Source organism: Protomyctophum parallelum, assembly GCF_964188405.1.
Source record: "Protomyctophum parallelum genome assembly, chromosome: 1".
Classification (NCBI taxonomy): domain Eukaryota; kingdom Metazoa; phylum Chordata; class Actinopteri; order Myctophiformes; family Myctophidae; genus Protomyctophum; species Protomyctophum parallelum.
Genome location: NC_139697.1, coordinates 3,884,720 through 3,907,219, shown reverse-complemented (window position 1 = coordinate 3,907,219; position 22,500 = coordinate 3,884,720). Strand labels below are relative to the sequence as shown.

At 45.7% G+C, this 22,500-nt stretch overlaps 1 protein-coding gene across 1 annotated transcript; it reads left to right on the top strand.

Annotated features, from left to right (window-relative positions):
* Window positions 1–979: 979 nt before the first annotated feature.
* Window positions 980–3,372, top strand: gpr3 (G protein-coupled receptor 3; the record flags this gene model as incomplete). The annotated part of the gene is made up of 3 exons (XM_083787195.1): window positions 980–1,437; window positions 1,986–2,330; window positions 3,072–3,372. 3 exons carry the CDS (start codon window positions 980–982, stop codon window positions 3,370–3,372), a joined length of 1,104 nt encoding a protein of 367 aa, XP_083643321.1.
* Between the last annotated feature and the right edge of the window lie 19,128 nt (window positions 3,373–22,500).

The window sequence follows — 22,500 nt, the reverse complement described above, 5'->3', positions numbered from 1 at the left end:
CATAGTGTCAACCCTTTACCCCTGTGTCGGTGGTTAGACTGGCATAGTGTCAACCCTTTACCCCTGTGTCGTGGTTAGACTGGCATAGTGTCAACCCTTTACCCCTGTGTCGTGGTTAGACTGGCATAGTGTCAACCCTTTACCCCTGTGTCGGTGGTTAGACTGGCATAGTGTCAACCCTTTACCCCTGTGTCGGTGGTTAGACTGGCATAGTGTCAACCCTTTACCCCTGTGTCGTGGTTAGACTGGCATAGTGTCAACCCTTTACCCCTGTGTCGTGGTTAGACTGGCATAGTGTCAACCCTTTACCCCTGTGTCGGTGGTTAGACTGGCATAGTGTCAACCCTTTACCCCTGTGTCGGTGGTTAGACTGGCATAGTGTCAACCCTTTACCCCTGTGTCGGTGGTTAGACTGGCATAGTGTCAACCCTTTACCCCTGTGTCGGTGGTTAGACTGGCATATTCACCGATATGACCCGATATTATGACAAATAAGGGCCGATCCGATACATCTCTATAGTTTCAACGTAGGGATATTCTACAGTCACTCTGAATGAATTATATAGGCCTTAAGTCACTCTGAATGAATATATAGGCCTTAAGTCACTCTGAATGAATAGCCCCAATCCCCCGCCGGCGGGGGCTAGATTCTGTCCACCTCATGAACAGCTCTCAGCGGGTAAATGGGGCTGGTCAAGGTCTCCGGTTCCAACTCCCATATTTTAGATTTTCCCTCCCGGACCCCCGTGGGGTCGAAAAGGTTAAGTCACTCTGAATGAAAGAAATATAATATAATATAATATATATAAGTCACTCTGAATGAAAGAAATATAATATAATATAATATATATAAGTCACTCTGAATGAAAGAAGCGTAAGAAAAATTCTCGAGCGATTCTAACGGCAGCAAATCTCTGTCTTTTTCTTTCTTTCGTCACAGGTCAAAAGGTCAAAAGGTCAAAAGGTCGTCGCGGTCGTCATGATCCTCAACATCTCCGAGCTGGAGTCGTCGTGGGGGGACGACATGTCGTCGTCTGGCTCCGCCCCCTCCTCCTCCTCCATCCTATTCGTGGAGCTGCCGGGGTCCCTACGACCCCCCTACGAGGCCCCGCCTCCTCCTCCTCCTCCCCACGCCGCCGGCGGCTCCTCCCCCTCCCCTTACGAGGTCCCGCCCCTCAGCCTGTGGGGCGTGCTGCTGTGCGCGTCGGGCACGCTCATCGTGGCCGAGAACGCCGTGGTGCTCACCACCATCCTGGCCACGCCCTCGCTGCGCGCGCCCGTGTTCCTCCTCCTGGCCTCGCTGGGCGCCGCCGACCTGCTGGCCGGGGTGGCCCTCCTGCTGCACTTCCTCTTCCTGTTCTGCGTGGAGCCCAGCGACTGGTCGGAGCTGGCCACGTCGGGCCTGCTGGTCACCTCGCTCACCGCCTCCATCTGCAGGTCAGAAAGAGTTACGATAATTAATTATGCCCCGTAGTTTTAATTCGTTTTGGGGCGGGAACCCCTTTTGGTGTTAGCATTGTGTTATGCTTTAGCTGTTTAAAAATAGCAGGGCATTTTGCATCTAACTTCAGTTCCTTTAAATTATTTTTGTAAACACAAACACAATTTCAGATAAGTTATAAAACTAAAAATATTATATTTTTTGTTTAGTTCAGTATACACAATTTTATTCCATTTTAGTTTCCGTTAACCCATTTTGGTGTTAGCATTATGTTATGCTTTAGCTATTGAAAAATAGCAGATTTACAAGCTCATAGCGTGCCACCGAGTGGCGCGCTACAAGCTTGTAGATCTGCTATTTTTGAAAAATCGAAGAACGACTGACATAGAAACATAGCTATTTCAGAAAACTGTCAGGATGTAGAAGACATTTTTTTAATCTGATCCACCACCAAAGAACCACCATTCTTCTGTGCGTTATAGAATCTGATCTCAGGTCAGAATGGGTTATAACTATAACTAACCTTGCCTTCCTCCTGTTGCAGCCTGATGGGTGTGGCCCTGGACCGCTACCTGTCGCTCAGCCACGCCCTCACCTACGGCTCCGGCCAGTCGCGGCGCCGCGCGCTAGCCCTGCTGGCGCTGACGTGGGCGGCGGCCGGCGCCCTGGGGGCGGGGCCCGCCCTGGGCTGGCACTGCCTGGGCGACGCCGCGTCCTGCTCGGTGGCGCGCCCGCTCACGCGCACCTACCTGTCGCTGCTGTGCGGCGGCTTCCTGGTGGTGGTGGCCGTCACGCTGCAGCTCTACGCGGGCATCTGCCGCGTGGCGCGGCGCCACGCGCACGCCATCGCCACCCAGAGGCACTTCCTGCCCGCCAAGCCGTCGTCGTCGTACGGCGGGAAACACGGTCACGGTAAGGAGCGGACATGTGACCGAATGTTGTCGTCGACTGTACCTTTTTTTCACTGACGAAAACTACATTTTGGAATAACTTACCGTCTCATATCAGAGTCTGTACTAGTCTCTGCTCTTTTAAGAGACAATTACTGCAATTTTTATTAACAAGCTTGGGCAACACGCCCTAGCTATGTTATTATTTGATATTTATTATTAGAATATTTTTTATTTTTTCATTATTATTATTTACAATCCTTAGGTTTACCAATATTATTCATACCTTAATTTCTGTTATTTAAGATCAACTGGTAGCTTCTATAGGAAGGCCACTCAATAAGCCCCTTTGGTTTTTTTGGCACTTCCAGCACATCATGTATGTATTTGACCATATTGTTGTTATTATTTTACATATGTGCAAATAAACTAAACTAAACTAAACTACATGGAAACTACATGAAAACTAAGCTATGACGACTAAAACATGCATGCTGAAAATAACAGATCTACAGGCTCACAAGTTGTGAGCTTGCTATTTTCACTAGTTTGGGTCCCCGGGCAAACAAACGTCTCTTTTGGGTCACGAGGATAAATATATCGTGATATTATATTCTTAACTCATTTTTCTCTTTAGTTTCGGTGTTGTACTGTTAACTGTGTTAAGTAACCCTATAAAAACAACTTGATTAAAACATATCGGTGACGTTCTATACATTATATTTCTTTCCAGGACACAGACATGGCCGCCACCACCACCACGCCCCCGGCCGGGGCTTCTCGCGCCTGGTCGTGGTGCTCGGCGTCTTCGTGGGCTGCTGGACGCCCTTCTCGCTGTGGGGCCTGCTGGGCGACGCCTCCTCGCCGCCGCTCTACACCTATGCCACGCTGGTGCTGCCCGCCGCGGGCAGCTCGCTGCTCAACCCGCTGCTCTACAGCCTGCGCAACAAGGACATCCGCAAGGTGCTGATGACGGCGTGCTGCCCGCACCGCTGCGTCCGCGACAGCGTCAACAACATGCACCGGCCCGTGGACGTGTAGAGAGTACAGCGCCGCTATGTACGCCGTTTATGTGGATGACGTCGTTGTCGCCGCTATACGCCGTTTATGTGGATGACGTCGTCGTCGCTATGCGCCGTTTATGTGGACGACGTCGTCGTCGCTGCTGCACCGCGGCACACAACGTGGACATGACGCACCGGCCCGTTGGATGTGGATAGGAGGGTGCTGTCCTTCCGTCCGCCACTCCTTCCATCCATCTTCAATCGCCCTATCCGGAGTCGGGTCGCGGCTCGCGGGCGGGCAGGCCGGGGGCAACGGCTCCAGCAGTGAGCTATAATAAGTCCAGACTTTCTCCCCTTCTCTCCAGAACCTCCAGAGGCGTTCCAATTTAAAGGCCAGTTTGGAGATACAATCCCTCCATCTGATCCTTTGGTTCGCCCCCGGGGGGAGGGGGGGGGGGGAGTCGTCTCCTTCCGAGCGGGTACATGCAACGAGAACCACCACCTCGCCACCCCCCTAGGGAGACTCTCAGGGGGCATCCTGATACTCGATGCCCCTGAACCGCCCCCCTAGGGAGACTCTGGGGCCGGGGCAGATGCCCCCGAACCAAACCACCTAAGCTGGCTCCTTTCCGAGCTGGCCCACACTGCTGCTGCTAAAAACACTACATCACCATGCTATGGATGTGTATAGGCGAGATGCCCGTAGCATAACAGGAACATCACCATGCTATGGATGTGTATAGGCGAGATGCCCGTAGCATACATAACAGGAACATCACCCTCTCCTGTGGATGTGTAGTTAGTAGACACTGACTGACTGGACTGCCAACTCCCAAGCTCCCAATCACCCACCAACCCACCAAGCGACCCCTGAACCCCAACGATACCAGACATATCACCCCACCAACCCACCCCTGAACCCCAACGATACCAGACATATCACCCACCAACCCACCCCTGAACCCCAACGATACCAGACATATCACCCCACCAACCCACCCCTGAACCCCAACGATACCAGACATATCACCCACCAACCCACCCCTGAACCCCAACGATACCAGACATATCACCCACCAACCCACCAAGCGACGCCTGAACCCCAACGATACCAGACATATAACCCAGCAACTCACCCCTGAACCCCAACGATACCAGACATATCACCCCACCAACCCACCCCTGAACCCCAACGATACCAGACATATCACCCACCAACTCACCCCTGAACCCAGACATATCACCCCACCAACCCACCCCTGAACCCAGACATATCAACCCACCAACCCACCCCTGAACCCAGACATATCACCCCACCAACCCACCCCTGAACCCAGACATATCACCCCACCAACCCACCCCTGAACCCAGACATATCACCCCACCAACCCACCCCTGAACCCAGACATATCATCCACCTTGAATATGCAGGATTACAACTGTACGTACATATACAGAGCTACAAAGACTGCCAAATGGAGCCACAAGTTCAGCGCGTGCGCGCGCACACACACACACACACGTTTGTATTACTTAACCCTAAAAGCGAGAAATAGACAATCTAAAAGCGCTGCTATTTCTGGTATACAAACACCAGCCTGAAACTCGGGCATAACTGATGAAAGCTTAACTTCATAAAAAAAAAAGAATATTAGTATTTTTTAATCCTGTGAGGACTAGGATAATTGGTCCTCGCTAATAATTGTCTATTTCTCAACTTCTACTATACTTGTGGGGACATTTCTCTCACTCTCTCTCTCTCTCTCACACACACACACACACACACACACACACACACACACACACACACACACACACACACACACACACACACACACACACACACACACACACACACACACACACACACACACACACACACACACACACACACACACACACACACACACCTATCTATCTCTGCTGTGATGGAATCTTATAACTGCATATCTGAAAGCAATCAGAATGTCCTGTCCTGTCCTGTCCTGGACTGTACTGTACTGTCCTGGACTGTACTGGACTGTACTGGACTGTACTGGACTGTACTGTAGTCCTTCTGGGCCGGTAGCCAGCCACCCACCCACCCGTGGAATGAGCGGCCGTGGCGGTATCTATCTATATCTATTGCAACAGAGAGACTGAATGTTCTGTGTTTCTACTGTACGTGCCTCATCATTACTACTCTGACAATTGTAACGTCCGTCCGTCCGTCCGTCCGGATACCAAGGATCCCACAGCACTGGAAGCGGAGGGTCCATTTGGTTGGTGGAGTCCTCTAAGCAGAGGGTCCATTTGGTTAGTGGAGTTCCTCTAAGAAACAAACGAACGTCTGCATGAGATTGCACTCCGAAGACACAGACAGAGAGAGAGAGAGAAGTTAGTTGGGACTGAAACGAAACCTGAGCCGTCTTGCACTTTAAAACAATATATATATATAAAAGACAAGAAGAAAAACTGACTATTATGGATTTTAATTTATGGAAGTCGACGAGGAGGAACCTTTAGATGGACTTTTATCACGTTGGTTCTCTCGAACTTTGTTTAAAAATGTTATTTCAAGGAGACTCTTGAGAGAAACGGAACCAAATAGGGGGACCCGGCCGTACGGGTCCGTTTTGGTTCCGTTTTGTACGAGTCTCAAGGTGTTAAAGACTTGCGTAAAAGGGGTCCGTTTGGGAAGGGGAACCCCCCCCCCCCGCTCGATCAAGGAGTCCTGAGAGGGGAAGGGGGTCTCTGCAGGACCCCACTTCTTTTGTGTGAGGAACCACTGGACTATCATTGTTGTAATATCAATCTGTCGATCCAAAGGCCAATCTTTTTTGATTTACTTGAATGCCTCTTAACCCATTTTGACCTGAGAATGCTGAGATCAGATTCACTAAAAATGTCTGTTTGAAAATGACAGTTTTCTGAAAAAGCTATGTTTACTATGTCAGTCGTTCTTCGACGTTTCGAAAATAGCAGACCTATACAAGCTCTTAGCGCGCTATGAGCTTGTAGATCTGCTATTTTTAAATAGCTTAAAGCATAACGTAATGCTATAACACCAAAAGGGGATCCCCGGCCAAAATGGGTTAAAAAAGAAAAAAAAAAAGAAAGAAAAGAAAGACTTGAGTTCTCTAGAGAGACGTCTCGGGAGATATTCTATTTTTTGCACATGCTGTGAGGAGCGAAGGCACTTTGATTCTGACCATATATAACATGTTCATGTTGCACAACCTTTTTTGAAAAACCGACTGAATGTTTTATAGTGATTATATGAATAATAAATGGTTCTTTTTTTTTCTACCGAATGATGCCAGCACTCTGTCTCTCTCTCTGTGTGTGTTTTTCCTTCTCTCTCTCTCCCTCTCTGACACTTTAAATCAATTAACCACAGATTGTTCCCTGCCGTAGCTTCTTGTACGTTTAAATTATTTGGTGGTTTTATGAAAGACGCTCGGACGTCATCACTGTCGGTCCCCATAGCCATCACTATCGGTCCCCATAGCCATCACTATCGGTGATGGGGGTCCTTGACATGACATATTGAGCACCACTGATATAGAAACAGGTCTAAATGGGTTAAATATTGAGCACCACTGATATAGAAACAGGTCTAAATGGGTTAAATATTGAGCACCACTGATATAGAAACAGGTCTAAATGGGTTAAATATTGAGCACCACTGATATAGAAACAGGTCTAAATGGGTTAAATCTACATTGTTGTCTTGGGAGGAGGAGGAGGAGAGAACAGTTATGCAAGGCAGATGTCTCTCGCTCAAATGGTTTCAATCATTTTCACAGTTCACTTCTACTCCTGCACAGTAGCCTACACTGTAAATCCCTGGAACATGTGACGCGTTTAAACCTAAACACCATGTGTGTAATAAAATGCCACATGTTTATTAATGGTCATAAAATACAGTAGAACACGAGTTCACTCAAACACCTCACGAGAACACCTAGTGTTCAAATTCTAAACACCTATAATATGACTGACTTTGATTGTAAAAACTAAACACGTTTATGTGTTTAAAAAGTGTTACAGGCGATTAAACATGTTCTTCTGTTTATAATCTAAACACTGTGACACGTTTAAAAAGTGTTACAAATATGTGTTTAAAACAGTTTATAACCTAAACGCTTGGGTTTAGTGTGTGTGTATATGTATATATATATATATATATATATATATAGATATATGAAAAAAAGATAGATAAGATTAGTTTTATATGAAGGTGTCCACCATTCAGATATACTGATATATGAATAGATATATATTTTTACTTTATAACAACTTGGATTGCAGGGTAATTTGAACAAAGCTATAGATAAAATAAAATAATAAAAAGGTCAACTCAATTTCATACGGCTTGAAGCTCACGCACAAAGCATCTTGATTTTGTATATACAATTATCTTTCGATATAAAAACGCCACTAATAATTTGCTCATTTTGGCCAGCTAAATCAACTGTTCAGTCACCAAAATAAAATACTTCATGGATTCCAGAACCTCAAAGGAATGTTTTTGTCAAGGTTTGGACGACTGACAGACTTTAGTTTTATACAAAACAACAATGTTCCCTGTTGGGGGTGCACTAGCCTGGTTAATAAACCAGACGAATATCGCACGGACCGCGGGATATTAGTCTGGGGAAGCTCAGCTTGGATTTCATGTCCAGGGAAACATTTTCTCTTTGACGCAATTGGTCAGAGCTACTGTCAGTCAAAGGTCTCAAGCATTGAAAGTCACTGTACCAAAGCCCGCCCATATTGCATACCGTGTCCCGATTGGCCGCCCCATTTCTCTGGTGTAGGAAATGGGCGTACAATTGAGCCTCTCCAGACCGTAATCCGCCGGCAGGCAAATTCTTTTTTGCCAACGGCTGATTCGGTCTGGTTTATTAACCAGGCTAGGGGTGCACAGCACACAGGACAGCAATCTCAGATTGCCAGCGTGGAGCCCAGGGCACAGTTTATAGCCCATTTTGGGGCGGGAACCCCTTTTGGTGTTATAGCATCATGTAATGCTCTATAGCTATTGAAAAATAGCAGATCTACAAGCACCGAGTGGCGTGCTACGAGCTTGTAGGTCTGCTATTTTTTTTGAAGAATCGTGAAAAGTGAGAACGACTGACATATAGAAAAACAGAAAACTGTCAGGATGTAGAAGGAATTTGTAGAATCGTTCCCGCAGGTCAAAATGGGTTAGGCAGCAGGCATACTGGCAGGTTGTGCCAGCCAGGCCAGCATGCTTCTTCTGGGCATTAGCACCGGGGGGCATCGGGGGCAGGGCATCGGGGGGGGGGGGGGCACCAGGGGGCATCAGGTGGGCACATTCCAGAACACGGTCTGCAGCACAGAACAGAACTGAGCCACAGGGCAGCCGCACGTGTGTGCACACATAGCCTACCACTGCAGAATGCCTGGTGTGAACACATCCTAACCACTGCAGAATGCCTGGTGTGAACACATCCTACCACTGCAGAATGCCTGGTGTGAACACATCCTACCACTGCAGAATGCCTGCTGTGAACACATCCTACCACTGCAGAATGCCTGCTGTGAACACATCCTACCACTGCAGAATGCCTGGTGTGAACACATCCTAACCACTGCAGAATGCCTGGTGTGAACACATCCTACCACTGCAGAATCCCTGCTGTGAACACATCCTACCACTGCAGAATGCCTGCTGTGAACTCATCCTACCACTGCAGAATGCCTGCTGTGAACACATCCTACCACTGCAGAATGCCTGCTGTGAACACATCCTACCACTGCAGAATGCCTGGTGTGAACACATCCTACCACTGCAGAATGCCTGCTGTGAACACATCCTACCACTGCAGAATGCCTGCTGTGAACACATTCTACCACTGCAGAATGCCTGCTGTGAACACATCCTACCACTGCAGAATGCCTGGTGTGAACACATCCTACCACTGCAGAATGCCTGCTGTGAACACATTCTACCACTGCAGAATGCCTGCTGTGAACACATCCTACCACTGCAGAATGCCTGGTGTGAACACATTCTACCACTGCAGAATGCCTGGTGTGAACACATCCTACCACTGCAGAATGCCTGGTGTGAACACATAGCCTACCACTGCAGAATGCCTGGTGTGAACACATCCTACCACTGCAGAATGCCTGGTGTGAACACATAGCCTACCACTGCAGAATGCCTGCTGTGAACACATCCTACCACTGCAGAATGCCTGGTGTGAACACATCCTACCACTGCAGAATGCTACCACAACATGCAAGCTATTTCAATTGGAGACTACAGTATATTTGCTCCTTCCCAAAAAAAATTATATAGCAAAAGTTCATTTTCTTCTGTAATGTAATTGAAAAAGTGAAACTTTCATAATTATATTCTCAATTAATTGCGCAGAAAGTGAAAGTGAATTTAAAACCTCTCTTGATGATTATGACATACAGCTCATGAAAATCCAAAACTTCTATCTCACGAGACCACTAAAACATTTTTGTTTAATGGCTAAATGTCAACCACCCCAAATCATCACTGTCGTCTGTCGGGGATCATTTGAGGTGCCATGTCATTATGCTGGTGTTGGTCCACTGCCTGTGTTTGATCAGGTCCAGAGTCCACACAGCCATCTCTCAGGATGCTTTACAGCCCTTTGTGCTTCAGTACGTTGACAAGCTTTATGTATGGAGATGCCGTTGTCCTTTCCATCTGGCAACCAGCCCACAGAGCCATAACTCATAGTAATTAATATACTGACCAGCCTACTGGCCTCACCTGAACCCCACAGAGAATCTTAAAGGTATATTCAGTGATTTCACTCAAAAAACCTTAGGTTTCGTTTTTGGCTGTGGGACCCAGCCTTTCGTCCAATCAGGATAGAGAGTCAAAAACGAAACCTAAGGTTTTTTGACCCCCAGGGGTTAACTGGGGACAGGGAGGAACTCCTTATATGGCCAGCACACTATAGTAGGGAGGATTATCACACAAAACAAAAAAATAAGTGATATTTGAATTAAGTGAAATCACTGAATATACCTTTAACTGACCAGCCTATTGGCCTCACCTGAACCCCACAGAGAATCTAGGTTGTATTGTCAAGACTTATGAGAAGGTGTGAGACATGAGAAGGTGTGAGACATGAGAAGGTGTGAGACATGAGAAGGTGTGAGACATGAGAAGGTGTGAGACATGAGAAGGTGTGAGACATGAGAAGGTGTGAGACATGAGAAGGTGTGAGACATGAGAAGGTGTGAGACATGAGAAGGTGTGAGACATGAGAAGGTGTGAGACATGATGAGAAGGTGTGAGACATGATGAGAAGGTGTGAGACATGAGCCCTCAACAACCCTCTCGAAAACGAGATGCTGTATCTCAATGGGGTATTCTTCCTAAATAAAGAATTTCAAACAACAAATACGAAAAATGTTCGTTGACCACCTGTTTTCACTGACGGAAACTAAATGGAAACTAAATGAAAACTATAAGCCATGATGACTAAAACTAAGACTAAAATATACTGACAATTTTGTCGACAAATAAAAAACTAGACTAAAATGTTAGGAAGGGACTAGTGGACAAGAGATCCAGTATAAGTCATTTTACACTTCGTTTGCATGCTGAAAATAGCCGATCCACAAGCTCATCACAACGCCTCGCAGCGCGACATGGTGTGAGCTTGTAGATCGGCTATTTTCAGCAAGTATATAACATCAGTCATTAAGACCCACCGAAATACATTTTAGTCGACTAAATCAACTGTAGATTCAGTTGACTAAAATGAAGATGATGATATGATATTTAGACAACTAAAACTAGACTAACACATTCCAGGTGACAAAAATGTGACTAAAACAGACCCATCAGGGTCCGTTTGGTTCCATTTGTACCCTCTCAGAGTTACAGACCCATAAAGGGTCCATTTGGTTCCATACTATCATTTACCTGGGGACCCCCTGGAACTCCCTCAAGGACCCCTGGGGGCTCCCGGACCCCACTTTGGGAACCACTGCATCGGGCCGCTCGTATTTCACATAATGCTAAACATGTTTTTATCAAACCATTTCCAGGCCTGGATGAAAAGTGTTTTTTTGAATATCAAAATATTTCCAGGAATTCCACGAACGTTGGACAACAAACAGCTGGTCTGAACATAGCTACGAATATACAAAAGGTTGGAGATTAAAATAGGGTGCATTTTGCATCCTAAAACGCAGTTTATAGTTAAAACAACGACCTCTGCATCCACGGGGATGAACTACTGTACTGTTTTTTTATTCTAGTTTATTTTGCTAGCTTTAGTTATAATAATCATTTCTTCTTCTGTTTTCTATGTGAATATAACCACATTATAACCATATAAAATGAAATGGGAGTTAAATGCTGCAATTTGTAAAAAATGGCAAAGTATGACTCCTAATGTGGTTGAAGTGGGACTCATAAAATTACCCTGGGACTCATTTCTAAAAGACCATCCCTGCATCCTGGGACTCATTTCTAAAAGACCATCCCTGCATCCTGGGACTCATCTCTAAAAGACCATCCCTGCATCCTGGGACTCATTTCTAAAAGACCATCCCTGCATCCTGGGACTCATCTCTAAAAGACCATCCCTGCATCCTGGGACTCATTTCTAAAAGACCATCCCTGCATCCTGGGACTCATTTCTAAAAGACCATCCCTGCATCCTGGGACTCATCTCTAAAAGACCATCCCTGCATCCTGGGACTCATCTCTAAAAGACCATCCCTGCATCCTGGGACTCATTTCTAAAAGACCATCCCTGCATCCTGGGACTCATTTCTAAAAGACCATCCCTGCATCCTGGGACTCATTTCTAAAAGTTCATCCCTGCATCATGGGACTCATTTCTAAAAGACTATGCCTGCATCCTGGGACTCATTTCTAAAAGACCATCCCTGCATCCTGGGACTCATCTCTAAAATACCATCCCTGCATCCTGGGACTCATCTCTAAAAGACCATCCCTGCATCCTGGGACTCATTTCTAAAAGACCATCCCTGCATCCTGGGACTCATTTCTAAAAGACCATCCCTGCATCCTGGGACTCATTTCTAAAAGTTCATCCCTGCATCATGGGACTCATTTCTAAAAGACTATGCCTGCATCCTGGGACTCATTTCTAAAAAGACCATCCCTGCATCCTGGGACTCATTTCTAAAAGACTATCCCTGCATCCTGGGACTCATTTCTAAAAGACCATCCCTGCATCCTGGGACTCATTTCTAAAAGACCATCCCTGCATCCTGGGACTCATTTCTAAAAGACCATCCCTGCATGCTGCATGGGACTCATTTCTAAAAGACCATCCCTGCATCCTGGGACTCATCTCTAAAAGACCATCCCTGCATCCTGGGACTCATTTCTAAAAAGACCATCCCTGCATCCTGGGACTCATTTCTAAAAGACCATCCCTGCATCCTGGGACTCATTACATTGCAAACCTATTTACATCACTGAAAGGTCTATAAAATATATGACGTGTATGAAGGTCAATTTCATCATGTCAACAAAATATTTTATTTCGAGCCTATAGGGCTGGGTGCAATAACTGTATACCGAGGTTGTGTTCATAACCACTATTCTAAAAGAAAATATCCCACGATTTTGGAAACCACTTTTTCACCCGGCGCTAATTGCCTATTCTTCTTGCTGCGAGAGTGAGGTCTAGCCAACACCGACTCGGGATTCCTGGATCTCTGCCCTCCACAAATTCCTCTCCAACATCAGGTTCTTGAGCTCTGCAGTGTTGTCAGCCAAGCTGTCGCGCCGCAGCACGTCTACATTAGGTGGTACGCTTCTTTCCCCTCCTGGCTTTGCCCTGGGTTGGCTCCCATAGGGTCAATTGCCTATAAGCTGCAATACTGGGTTCTACTCTACCCTCTGCCAATCTGGGGAGAGCCCCGAAATGAGCTCATGCTTCCTTCAATGCATGAGGAGTGAGCAGGCCGCTATAATGCCCCACAGCAGCAACAGCAGTGAGACCAGTAGGCCTATGACGTCTTAGAACATTTTGTCTTTTCAAAATTTGGCACCTATAATAATTACTGATACACACTTTCAGGGCCGGATCTACCATATATGGGCACTTTGGGCAAAGTGGATCTCTGCCGTCATGGTGATGATGTCATATTTGTGATGTCATAGAGATGATGTCATAGTTTATAGCCATATCTCTGAAAAATTGACGGCCTGCGCAAATCTGCATTTCTAGGTTTTGCACTGCAACAGTTTATGTTGCGTGTGATGTCGGACCTGAGCTCATGGTGAGACTTCATAAGTGTGAATTGTCTTTAGACTTTTACTTCATCTCGGTGCAGGTATAGGGTTTCCTGAGACGCGACACGACTGAAGAGAGACGGAGAAGTGTCAGACGGTGATCTCTACGGTGAACTCCTCATCACAGTCCATTTATAGCTGCATTTGATGATGGAAGGAAGGAGCGAGGCCCAATGTTTCCGGACTCTGGTCTCCTGTTCTGAGTGTCCATATGCCGGTGCCTCTGCCTTACTCCATGATGAACCCACGAAGAGGAGTCACGACAGCCTCTACTGGCAAACGCCGAGGAATGAACAGATCCCTTCAGCCGAATGTCAGGAAATGAACAGCCCTGTAGCCAGCCAGAAACAAAGGGACGCAGATGAACCAACATCTAACAGTCATCAACAGTTTACCAATACTGTATCTCGGGTGGGAGAAGTAAAGACAAATCAGCCGAGTTACACGGGAAAGAAACCCCACATTTGTAAACAGTGTGACAAGAGTTTCAGTAGTGCAGGTCATCTGAAGGCACACCAGCATATCCACACTGGAGAAAAACCATACCACTGTAAACAGTGTGACAAGAGTTTCACTAAGTTAAGTAATCTGAAGGCACACCTGCATATCCACACTGGAGAGAAACCACACCACTGTAAACAGTGTGACAAGAGTTTCACTAAGTTAAGTATTCTGAAGTCACACCAGCGTATCCACACTGGAGAGAAACCTTACCACTGTAAACAGTGTGACAAGAGTTTCACTAAGTTAAGTATTCTGAAGTCACACCAGCGTATCCACACTGGAGAGAAACCTTACCACTGTAAACAGTGTGACAAGAGTTTCAAAGAGTCATATCCTCTGAAGGCACACCAGCGTATCCACACTGGAGAAAAACCTTACCACTGTAAACAGTGTGACAAGAGTTTCACTGAGTCAGGTAATCTGAAGGCACACCAGAGTATCCACACTGGAGAGAAACCACACCACTGTAAACAGTGTGACAAGAGTTTCAGTCGGTTTGGTAGTCTTAAGTCACACCTGCGTATCCACACTGGAGAAAAACCATACCACTGTAAACAGTGTGACAAGAGCTTCAGTGTGTTAGATAACCTTAAGACACACCTGCGTATCCACACTGGAGAGAAACCATACCACTGTAAACAGTGTGACAAGAGTTTCAGTGTGTTAGATCGTCTTAAGACTCACCTGCGTATCCACAGTGGCGAAAAAACATACCACTGTAAACAGTGTGACAAGAGTTTCAGTGTGTTAGATAGTCTGAAGACACACCTGCGTATCCACACTGGAGAGAAACCATACCACTGTAAACAGTGTGACAAGAGTTTCAGTGTGTTAGATCGTCTTAAGACTCACCTGCGTATCCACACTGGAGAAAAACCATACCACTGTAAACAGTGTGACAAGAGTTTCAGTGTGTTAAGTAATCTGAAGAGACATCTGCATATCCACACTGGAGAGAAACCTTATCACTGTAAACGGTATGCCAAGAGTATCAGTCAGTTAGATAGTCTGAAAACAGTGTGAGTTTGTTAGTTATTTAGTCTAGAAAAACCATACCACTGTAAACAGTGTGACAAGAGTTTCAATCAGACGGATCACCTGCAGTCACACCTGCGTCTCCACACAGGACAAAGATCATACCACTGTAAACAACGTGTTATGAACAAAAAGGAGGAAGACACGGCGTTTAAAAGTGCACAAAGCAATATGTATTTACAATATAAACAATAACTTAAATGTATATTCAGTGATTTCACTCAAAAAAAACGTAGGTTTCGTTTTTGGCTGGGACCCAGCCTTTCGTCCAATCAGGATAGAGAGTCAAAAACGAAACCTAATCTTTTTTGACCCCCAGGGGTTAACTGGGGACAGGGAGGAACTCCTTATATGGTCAGCACACTCTATAGTAGGGAGGATTATCACAACAAAACAAAAAAAATAAGTGATATTTGAATTAAGTGAAATCACTGAATATACCTTTAAAGCTTCAACATGATATGGGGTGAGTTAATGGTGCAGACCAAAGGCTAAACTAAAGTGCTGCTGCCATCAGAGAGAGAGAGAGAGAGAGAGAGAGAGAGAGAGAGAGAGAGAGAGAGAGAGAGAGAGAGAGAGAGAGAGAGAGAGAAACACCCAGCCATTCATTAGAGCACACTAGGAATACACTACATATGTGTATCATTTAGCAATTAACAATAATATTACTTTGAAAATGTAACCAAAGTCTGTTTGACAGATCGTTTTTCCCACCAAACCGAATAAATAGACGTTTGCACAGACTTACCCCCCCATGTACACGCAGCAGCAAAACAACAACAAATACAAAGTAGAGCACAAACTATGCTTGCTGACGTTAAAATACATTTTAACATTTAATATTGTGAATACATATTTTTGCGTTGCTTTGTGCACTATTTCAATTGCTTTGTGCACTTTTAAAAGCCGTGTCCTGTGTTATGACCTGGCTCTTAAGGCCATAACAAAAAAGGAGAAAGACAGCTTTTAATAGTGCACAAAGCAATATTTATTTACAATATAAACAATAACTTAACGTTTCAACATGATATGGGGGCTGTGATAAGAGTTTCAGTCAGTTGTGTTAGTCTTAAAGGTTTTATGACATTAATTTTCATTTATTTTTATTTTTCTTTTTTCTTTTAGGTTTTATGACCTCAATTACACCCAAAAAACCTGAACTTTGAACATTCAGTGGATTTTCTGTGGTCTGAAGTTTTCTTTGGGGTTTGGAAGACTTTTGAGCTACAATGAAAACAGGCAACACAGTGAAAACAGTGACATCTGCTGGCAAATCCCATTGACATATATGGGATTTGCAGGAATTTACATCACAAACTGCCGGCAAATCAGAGCACCTGTTTGAGCCAGAAAACCCCAGATCACAGAAAATCTACTGAATGTTAAAAGTTCATGTTTTTTGGGTGCAATTGAGATTAGAAAACCTAAAAAAAAAGAACAATTCCAAAACCTTTTTTTTAATGTCACAATCCCTTTAAGACACACCAGCGTCTCCACACTGGACGAAAAACCATACAAGAGTTTCAATCTGTTAAATGACCTAAAGAGACACCAGTGTATCCTTACTTGAGAAAAACATTTCCAGTAATTTGTAAGTGGCTATTGGCTAGTGGTGTGTGGGTACAAGCTTGCAGCTTGTATATATTGTTCTAAATCTTAAGAGTTTTCAGATAAACAGCTAACATCTAATATCCGATCTACGAACTCAAAATGCGTCAGGAGACTCAGTGTGCAACACGTTGTGAGCTCGTATACAGCGGCTTTCTAATGCTCAAAAAGCACAAAATAGTTTGCAAAAAATGGCCGAAGTTTATAAGTAAAACAAATTGTCAGATTGTCGCCATCTTTGAAATATGCAAAATAGACGTTCAGCCACACGCAGTCATAAAGATGATCATTCCAAAATGTTTATAATTGTCAAAAAACATGATTTAGACACCAAGTTTGCATTCATAGCTGATCTGGTTCAAAAGTTCTGGACAAAACCTTTTTCAGGTGGCGGACTGGCGGCCATATTGGATTTGGCCACTATGATGACCCGGAGGGTTGCTGGCTCAGGCACGGATTCAACAAACATGAGTATTCTGAAGATTTTGAGCACCTCAGAAAATCTGCAGCTCCAACGGTTTAGAAAATAGAGCCATGTTTGAAGTAGCGGTCATTTTTAAAAGGGCGTGGTCATTTTCGGATATTTCGCCCCGGATAGAGAATTGTTCACAGTTCCCAAGTTGTTCATGGGGTTCATATTAGTCAAGAACAGTTGCGATATTCTCTCCTAAATGAAGTGCATACATATCTCAGTCAGGTCCTCTACTAATATAAAAACGGCAAAAATAATCTGCTCGTTTTGCCAGCTAAATGAACGGTTCGTGAGTCACCTAGAAAACCCTGCAAAAGATTCAAGAACCTCAATGGAATGTTTGTCTCAAGGTGGATGCCTTGTTGTTACACTTACCCACTCATTTTCTGGACTATTTTGAGATACCGTTACTTTCTTCAGCGCATGCCTACAGTATATGACCTGCGAGTATACGTTAAAAAGAAATCGATAAACAGAACAAGATTCATACACACATTAGACAGAGACATGCATCACTGAGATATGGAAACCTCAAATTAAATACACATTTTTCACCCTTGTGTCAATCATCTAATGTGATCCTGGGCTCTACACACCCTCCACCAACCTGGGGAGAGCAACGGACTTGAACTCATGCTTCCTTCATGCCTGAGTGTCCAAGTTGACAGGGGGGAGTTTCCCTGGTTGGACGTAGGGCGTGGAAGGAACACGTTATTCCAACCAGTTCCTTTCCCCTTCATCAGGCGCCCCGGCTGGCCAGGGGGAGGTAGTTTAGTGACCAGGATTACTGCATGTTTTTTGTGAGGGTACCTACCCTAGGGGACACGGGGAGAACATGTGAGGGTACCTACCCTAGGGGACACGGGGAGAACATGTGAGGGTACCTACCCTAGGGGACACGGGGAGAACATGTGAGGGTACCTACCCTAGGGGACACGGGGAGAACATGTGAGGGTACCTACCCTAGGGGACACGGGGAGAACATGTGAGGGTACCTACCCTAGGGGACACGGGGAGAACATGTGAGGGTACCTATCCTAGGGGACACGGGGAGAACATGTGAGGGTACCTACCCTAGGGGACACGGGGAGAACATGTGAGTGTACCTACCCTATAGGGACACGGGGAGAACATGTGAGGGTACCTACCCTAGGGGACACGGGGAGAACATGTGAGGGTACCTACCCTAGGGGACACGGGGAGAACATGTGAGGGTACCTACCCTAGGGGACACGGAGATAACATGTGAGGGTACCTACCCTAGGGGACACGGGGACAACATGTGAGGGTACCTACCCTAGGGGACACGGGGAGAACATGTGAGGGTACCTACCCTAGGGGACACGGGGAGAACATGTGAGGGTACCTACCCTAGGGGACACGGGGAGAACATGTGAGGGTACCTACCCTAGGGGACACGGGGAGAACATGTGAGGGTACCTACCCTAGGGGACACGGGGAGAACATGTGAGGGTACCTACCCTAGGGGACACGGGGAGAACATGTGAGGGTACCTATCCTAGGGGACACGGGGAGAACATGTGAGGGTACCTACCCTAGGGGACACGGGGAGAACATGTGAGGGTACCTACCCTAGGGGACACGGAGAGAACATGTGAGGGTACCTACCCTAGGGGACACGGGGAGAACATGTGAGGGTACCTACCCTAGGGGACACGGGGAGAACATGTGAGGGTACCTACCCTAGGGGACACGGGGAGAACATGTGAGGGTACCTACCCTATAGGGGACACGGGGAGAACATGTGAGGGTACCTACCCTAGGGGACACGGGGAGAACATGTGAGGGTACCTACCCTAGGGGACACGGGGAGAACATGTGAGGGTACCTACCCTAGGGGACACGGGGAGAACATGTGAGGGTACCTACCCTATAGGGGACACGGGGAGAACATGTGAGGGTACCTACCCTAGGGGACACGGGGAGAACATGTGAGGGTACCTACCCTAGGGGACACGGGGAGAACATGTGAGGGTACCTACCCTAGGGGACACGGGGAGAACATGTGAGGGTACCTACCCTAGGGGACACGGAGAGAACATGTGAGGGTACCTACCCTAGGGGACATGGCGAGAACATGTGAGGGTACCTACCCTAGGGGACACGGGGAGAACATGTGAGGGTACCTACCCTAGGGGACACGGGGAGAACATGTGAGGGTACCTACCCTAGGGGACACGGCGAGAACATGTGAGGGTACCTACCCTAGGGGACACGGGGAGAACATGTGAGGGTACCTACCCTAGGGGACACGGGGAGAACATGTGAGGGTACCTACCCTATAGGGGACACGGGGAGAACATGTGAGGGTACCTACCCTAGGGGACACGGGGAGAACATGCAAACTCCACACAGAAATGCCAAAACTGTTACTTTTCAGTATTCAAATTTAAAAGTAGAAAAAGTAGCAGATGTTTTGCTTTAGTGTCAAGTTTTTTTGTTTTTTTTGTACAAGAGGTTTAATTTAAGAGGTTTCTGTCCAACAGTAATGATATAGGCCAGGGGTGGGCAACTGGCGGCCCGGGGGCCACATGCGGCCCCCCACCTTCACCTTAATGCGGCCCGCATGTTAATATCAGAATACTGATATAGTATTTATTTCAGCTGTTACAATTCCAAACCCGCTTTAATTACTTCATGACTAGTATTAAATGACTAGTACTTAATGACTAGTATTAAAATGTTGTTTTCTCTTTGTGTCCAATGTGGTTTATAAAGTTAACGACTATATATATAACTACAGGTAAATGCATTTCAATAAAAAAAGGTTACTTTTCAGGATTCCAATTCAAAAATAGCAAAACATTATTCAGGTTTTCAATACAAATATAGCAAAAATAGCCGATTTACAAGCTCAACATTTTGAGCTTGTAAATCATGCTACGACAGTAATATGCACTGTGGCCCCTCTGGAGTGAGTGTGTAAATATAGTGGCCCTCTCTCCATCGTCAAAGTTGCCCACCTCTGATATAAGCCTACACAATAAGCATACTGTACATTACATAAGATACAGTAGGGGGGGGGGGGGGGGGGGCTGGGGTAGGCGAGGAAGAATCCACCCGGACCATGTCTGATATAATTGAAAATTTTATTGAAATCATTTAGAAAGTTTAAGGCAGGAGAAAGAAAAAAAAAAGAAAGAAAAAAACAGAACTTTGGCTAATCATGCTGCTTGATTGCATCATCCTCAGCAGATATTCATCATATAAAGCTCAATTAATAATAATACTCTTAATAATAATAACAATCGTACGACGTTGTTGACGTCGCCACACGTTTGTAGATCGGCTACAATCGCCTTTCGGGTTCATTTGGTTTCAAGTCAAAGAACCACGTCGGAAACTAACGTCGGAAAGCGACACCGTCAGGGGCGCTGGAAGGTATTTATACCAGGGGGTGCTGGAGCACCCTCCGCACCCCCCTTCCAGCGCTGATGGACACCGTCATACTACAGAATAAGAATTAGGCAATACTTTTAGTTTAAAAAAAAGGCACTTGAACTAATATATATATATATATATATATATATAATTATATATAAACGGCGACGGTAATCAGCGCTCCCATCTTTCTGTTGCCGACGGCAACAGTTGAATAACACGGGGAGGAAAAGCAGGCTGATCAATCACAGACCGCTGACGTGCGTCAAAATAATAATAATAATAATAGTAATCAATAAGTTCAGCCTGTAGAGACACTTAACTTACACAGAACACACACATACAAAAGGCACTTAACAAGGAAAACAAGGTGATAAAAAATAAGAGCACAAATGATTTGATTGAAAGGTTCGGGTATTATCTGATCACTTAACCCATTTTGGCCGGGAACCCCGTTTGGAGTTAGCATTATGTTATGCTTTAGCTATTCAAAAATAGCAGACCTACAAGCTCATAGCGCGCCACCGAGTGGCGCGCTACGAGCTTGTAGGTCTGCTATTTTTGAAAAATCGAACAACGACTGACATAGAAACATCGCTTTCTCAGAAAACTGTCAGGATGTAGAAGACATTTTTAGAATCTGATCTCAGGTCAAAATGGGTTAATATTAATATACACGTGGACATCCCTGTTGTCGCCCAGGGAACCTGGCGCCCCATCGTTACAAGATTTGTACGTCACTTTTTTTCGTTGTTGGAAAATAGCCGATCCAACAACCTCACGACGCGCTACATGTCGAGGCGTTGCGAGCCTGCAGATCAGGGGGCCATCAGTGGCGTGCACAGACATTTAACCCATTCTGACCTGAGATCAGATTCATACGAGGTTTCCGCCGGACACACACTGGTCTGATTAACCCATTCTGACCTGAGATCAGATTCTAAAAATGTCAGTCGCTCTTCGATTTTTCAAAAATAGCAGACCTACAAGCTCGTATCGCGCCACTCGGTGGCGCGATATGAGCTTGTAGATCTGCTATTTTTAAATAGCTAAAGCATAACATGATGCTGACACCAAAATGGGTGCCCGGTCAGAATGGGTTAAGAGGGGCAGGTGCTCAAGTGAAAAAAGGGCACCTTGTGCAGCGCGTCGTGGAACCGGCCGGTTGCCTTAATAATAGTGTGAGATTTATAGATTTCGGGGCATAAATAATATATTAGAAGCTTTGTTTTTTTTTCATCAACAATTGATCAATGTCACCATAGTCCTCATACTGTACACTGCTGTTGCCACATTGCTGTTCAGAGGGCAAGGGCAGGTGGCGCCTCCTAGTGTCTATCTGTGCACGCCACTGGGCGCCATTTTCAATATTGTACATACACACTAGGATTAAAGTCGTCAGCCCCACTTTGAGGACACCGTACTGGCCTGGCTTTGACCTCAGGAGTCAGGAGGAGCAAACCAATATATTAATTCACGCCGTTCTTATGATAATATTTAATTTAGGAGGGGGGGGGGGGGGGGGGGGGTGTAACAAAGCAGAAAAAGCAGAAAGCAGAAAAAAACGTAAAACATCTAACAAGAGCCGAGACTAAATGAACCCGTGATATTCCCCGAGATTTGGGTCGAGAGATATTTGAATTTCCGTCCTAAATTCTTCTTTTTTAGGAGCATCGTGATTATTATAATTTTTTTTGGGAGGGTGGGAATCTTGATTGACAGCGCCGACGAGGAGTAGCACCACCACCAGACAGACACACACAGACACACTGACACACACAGACACACACACACACACACACACACACACACACACACAGACACACACACACACACACACACAGACACACACACACACACAC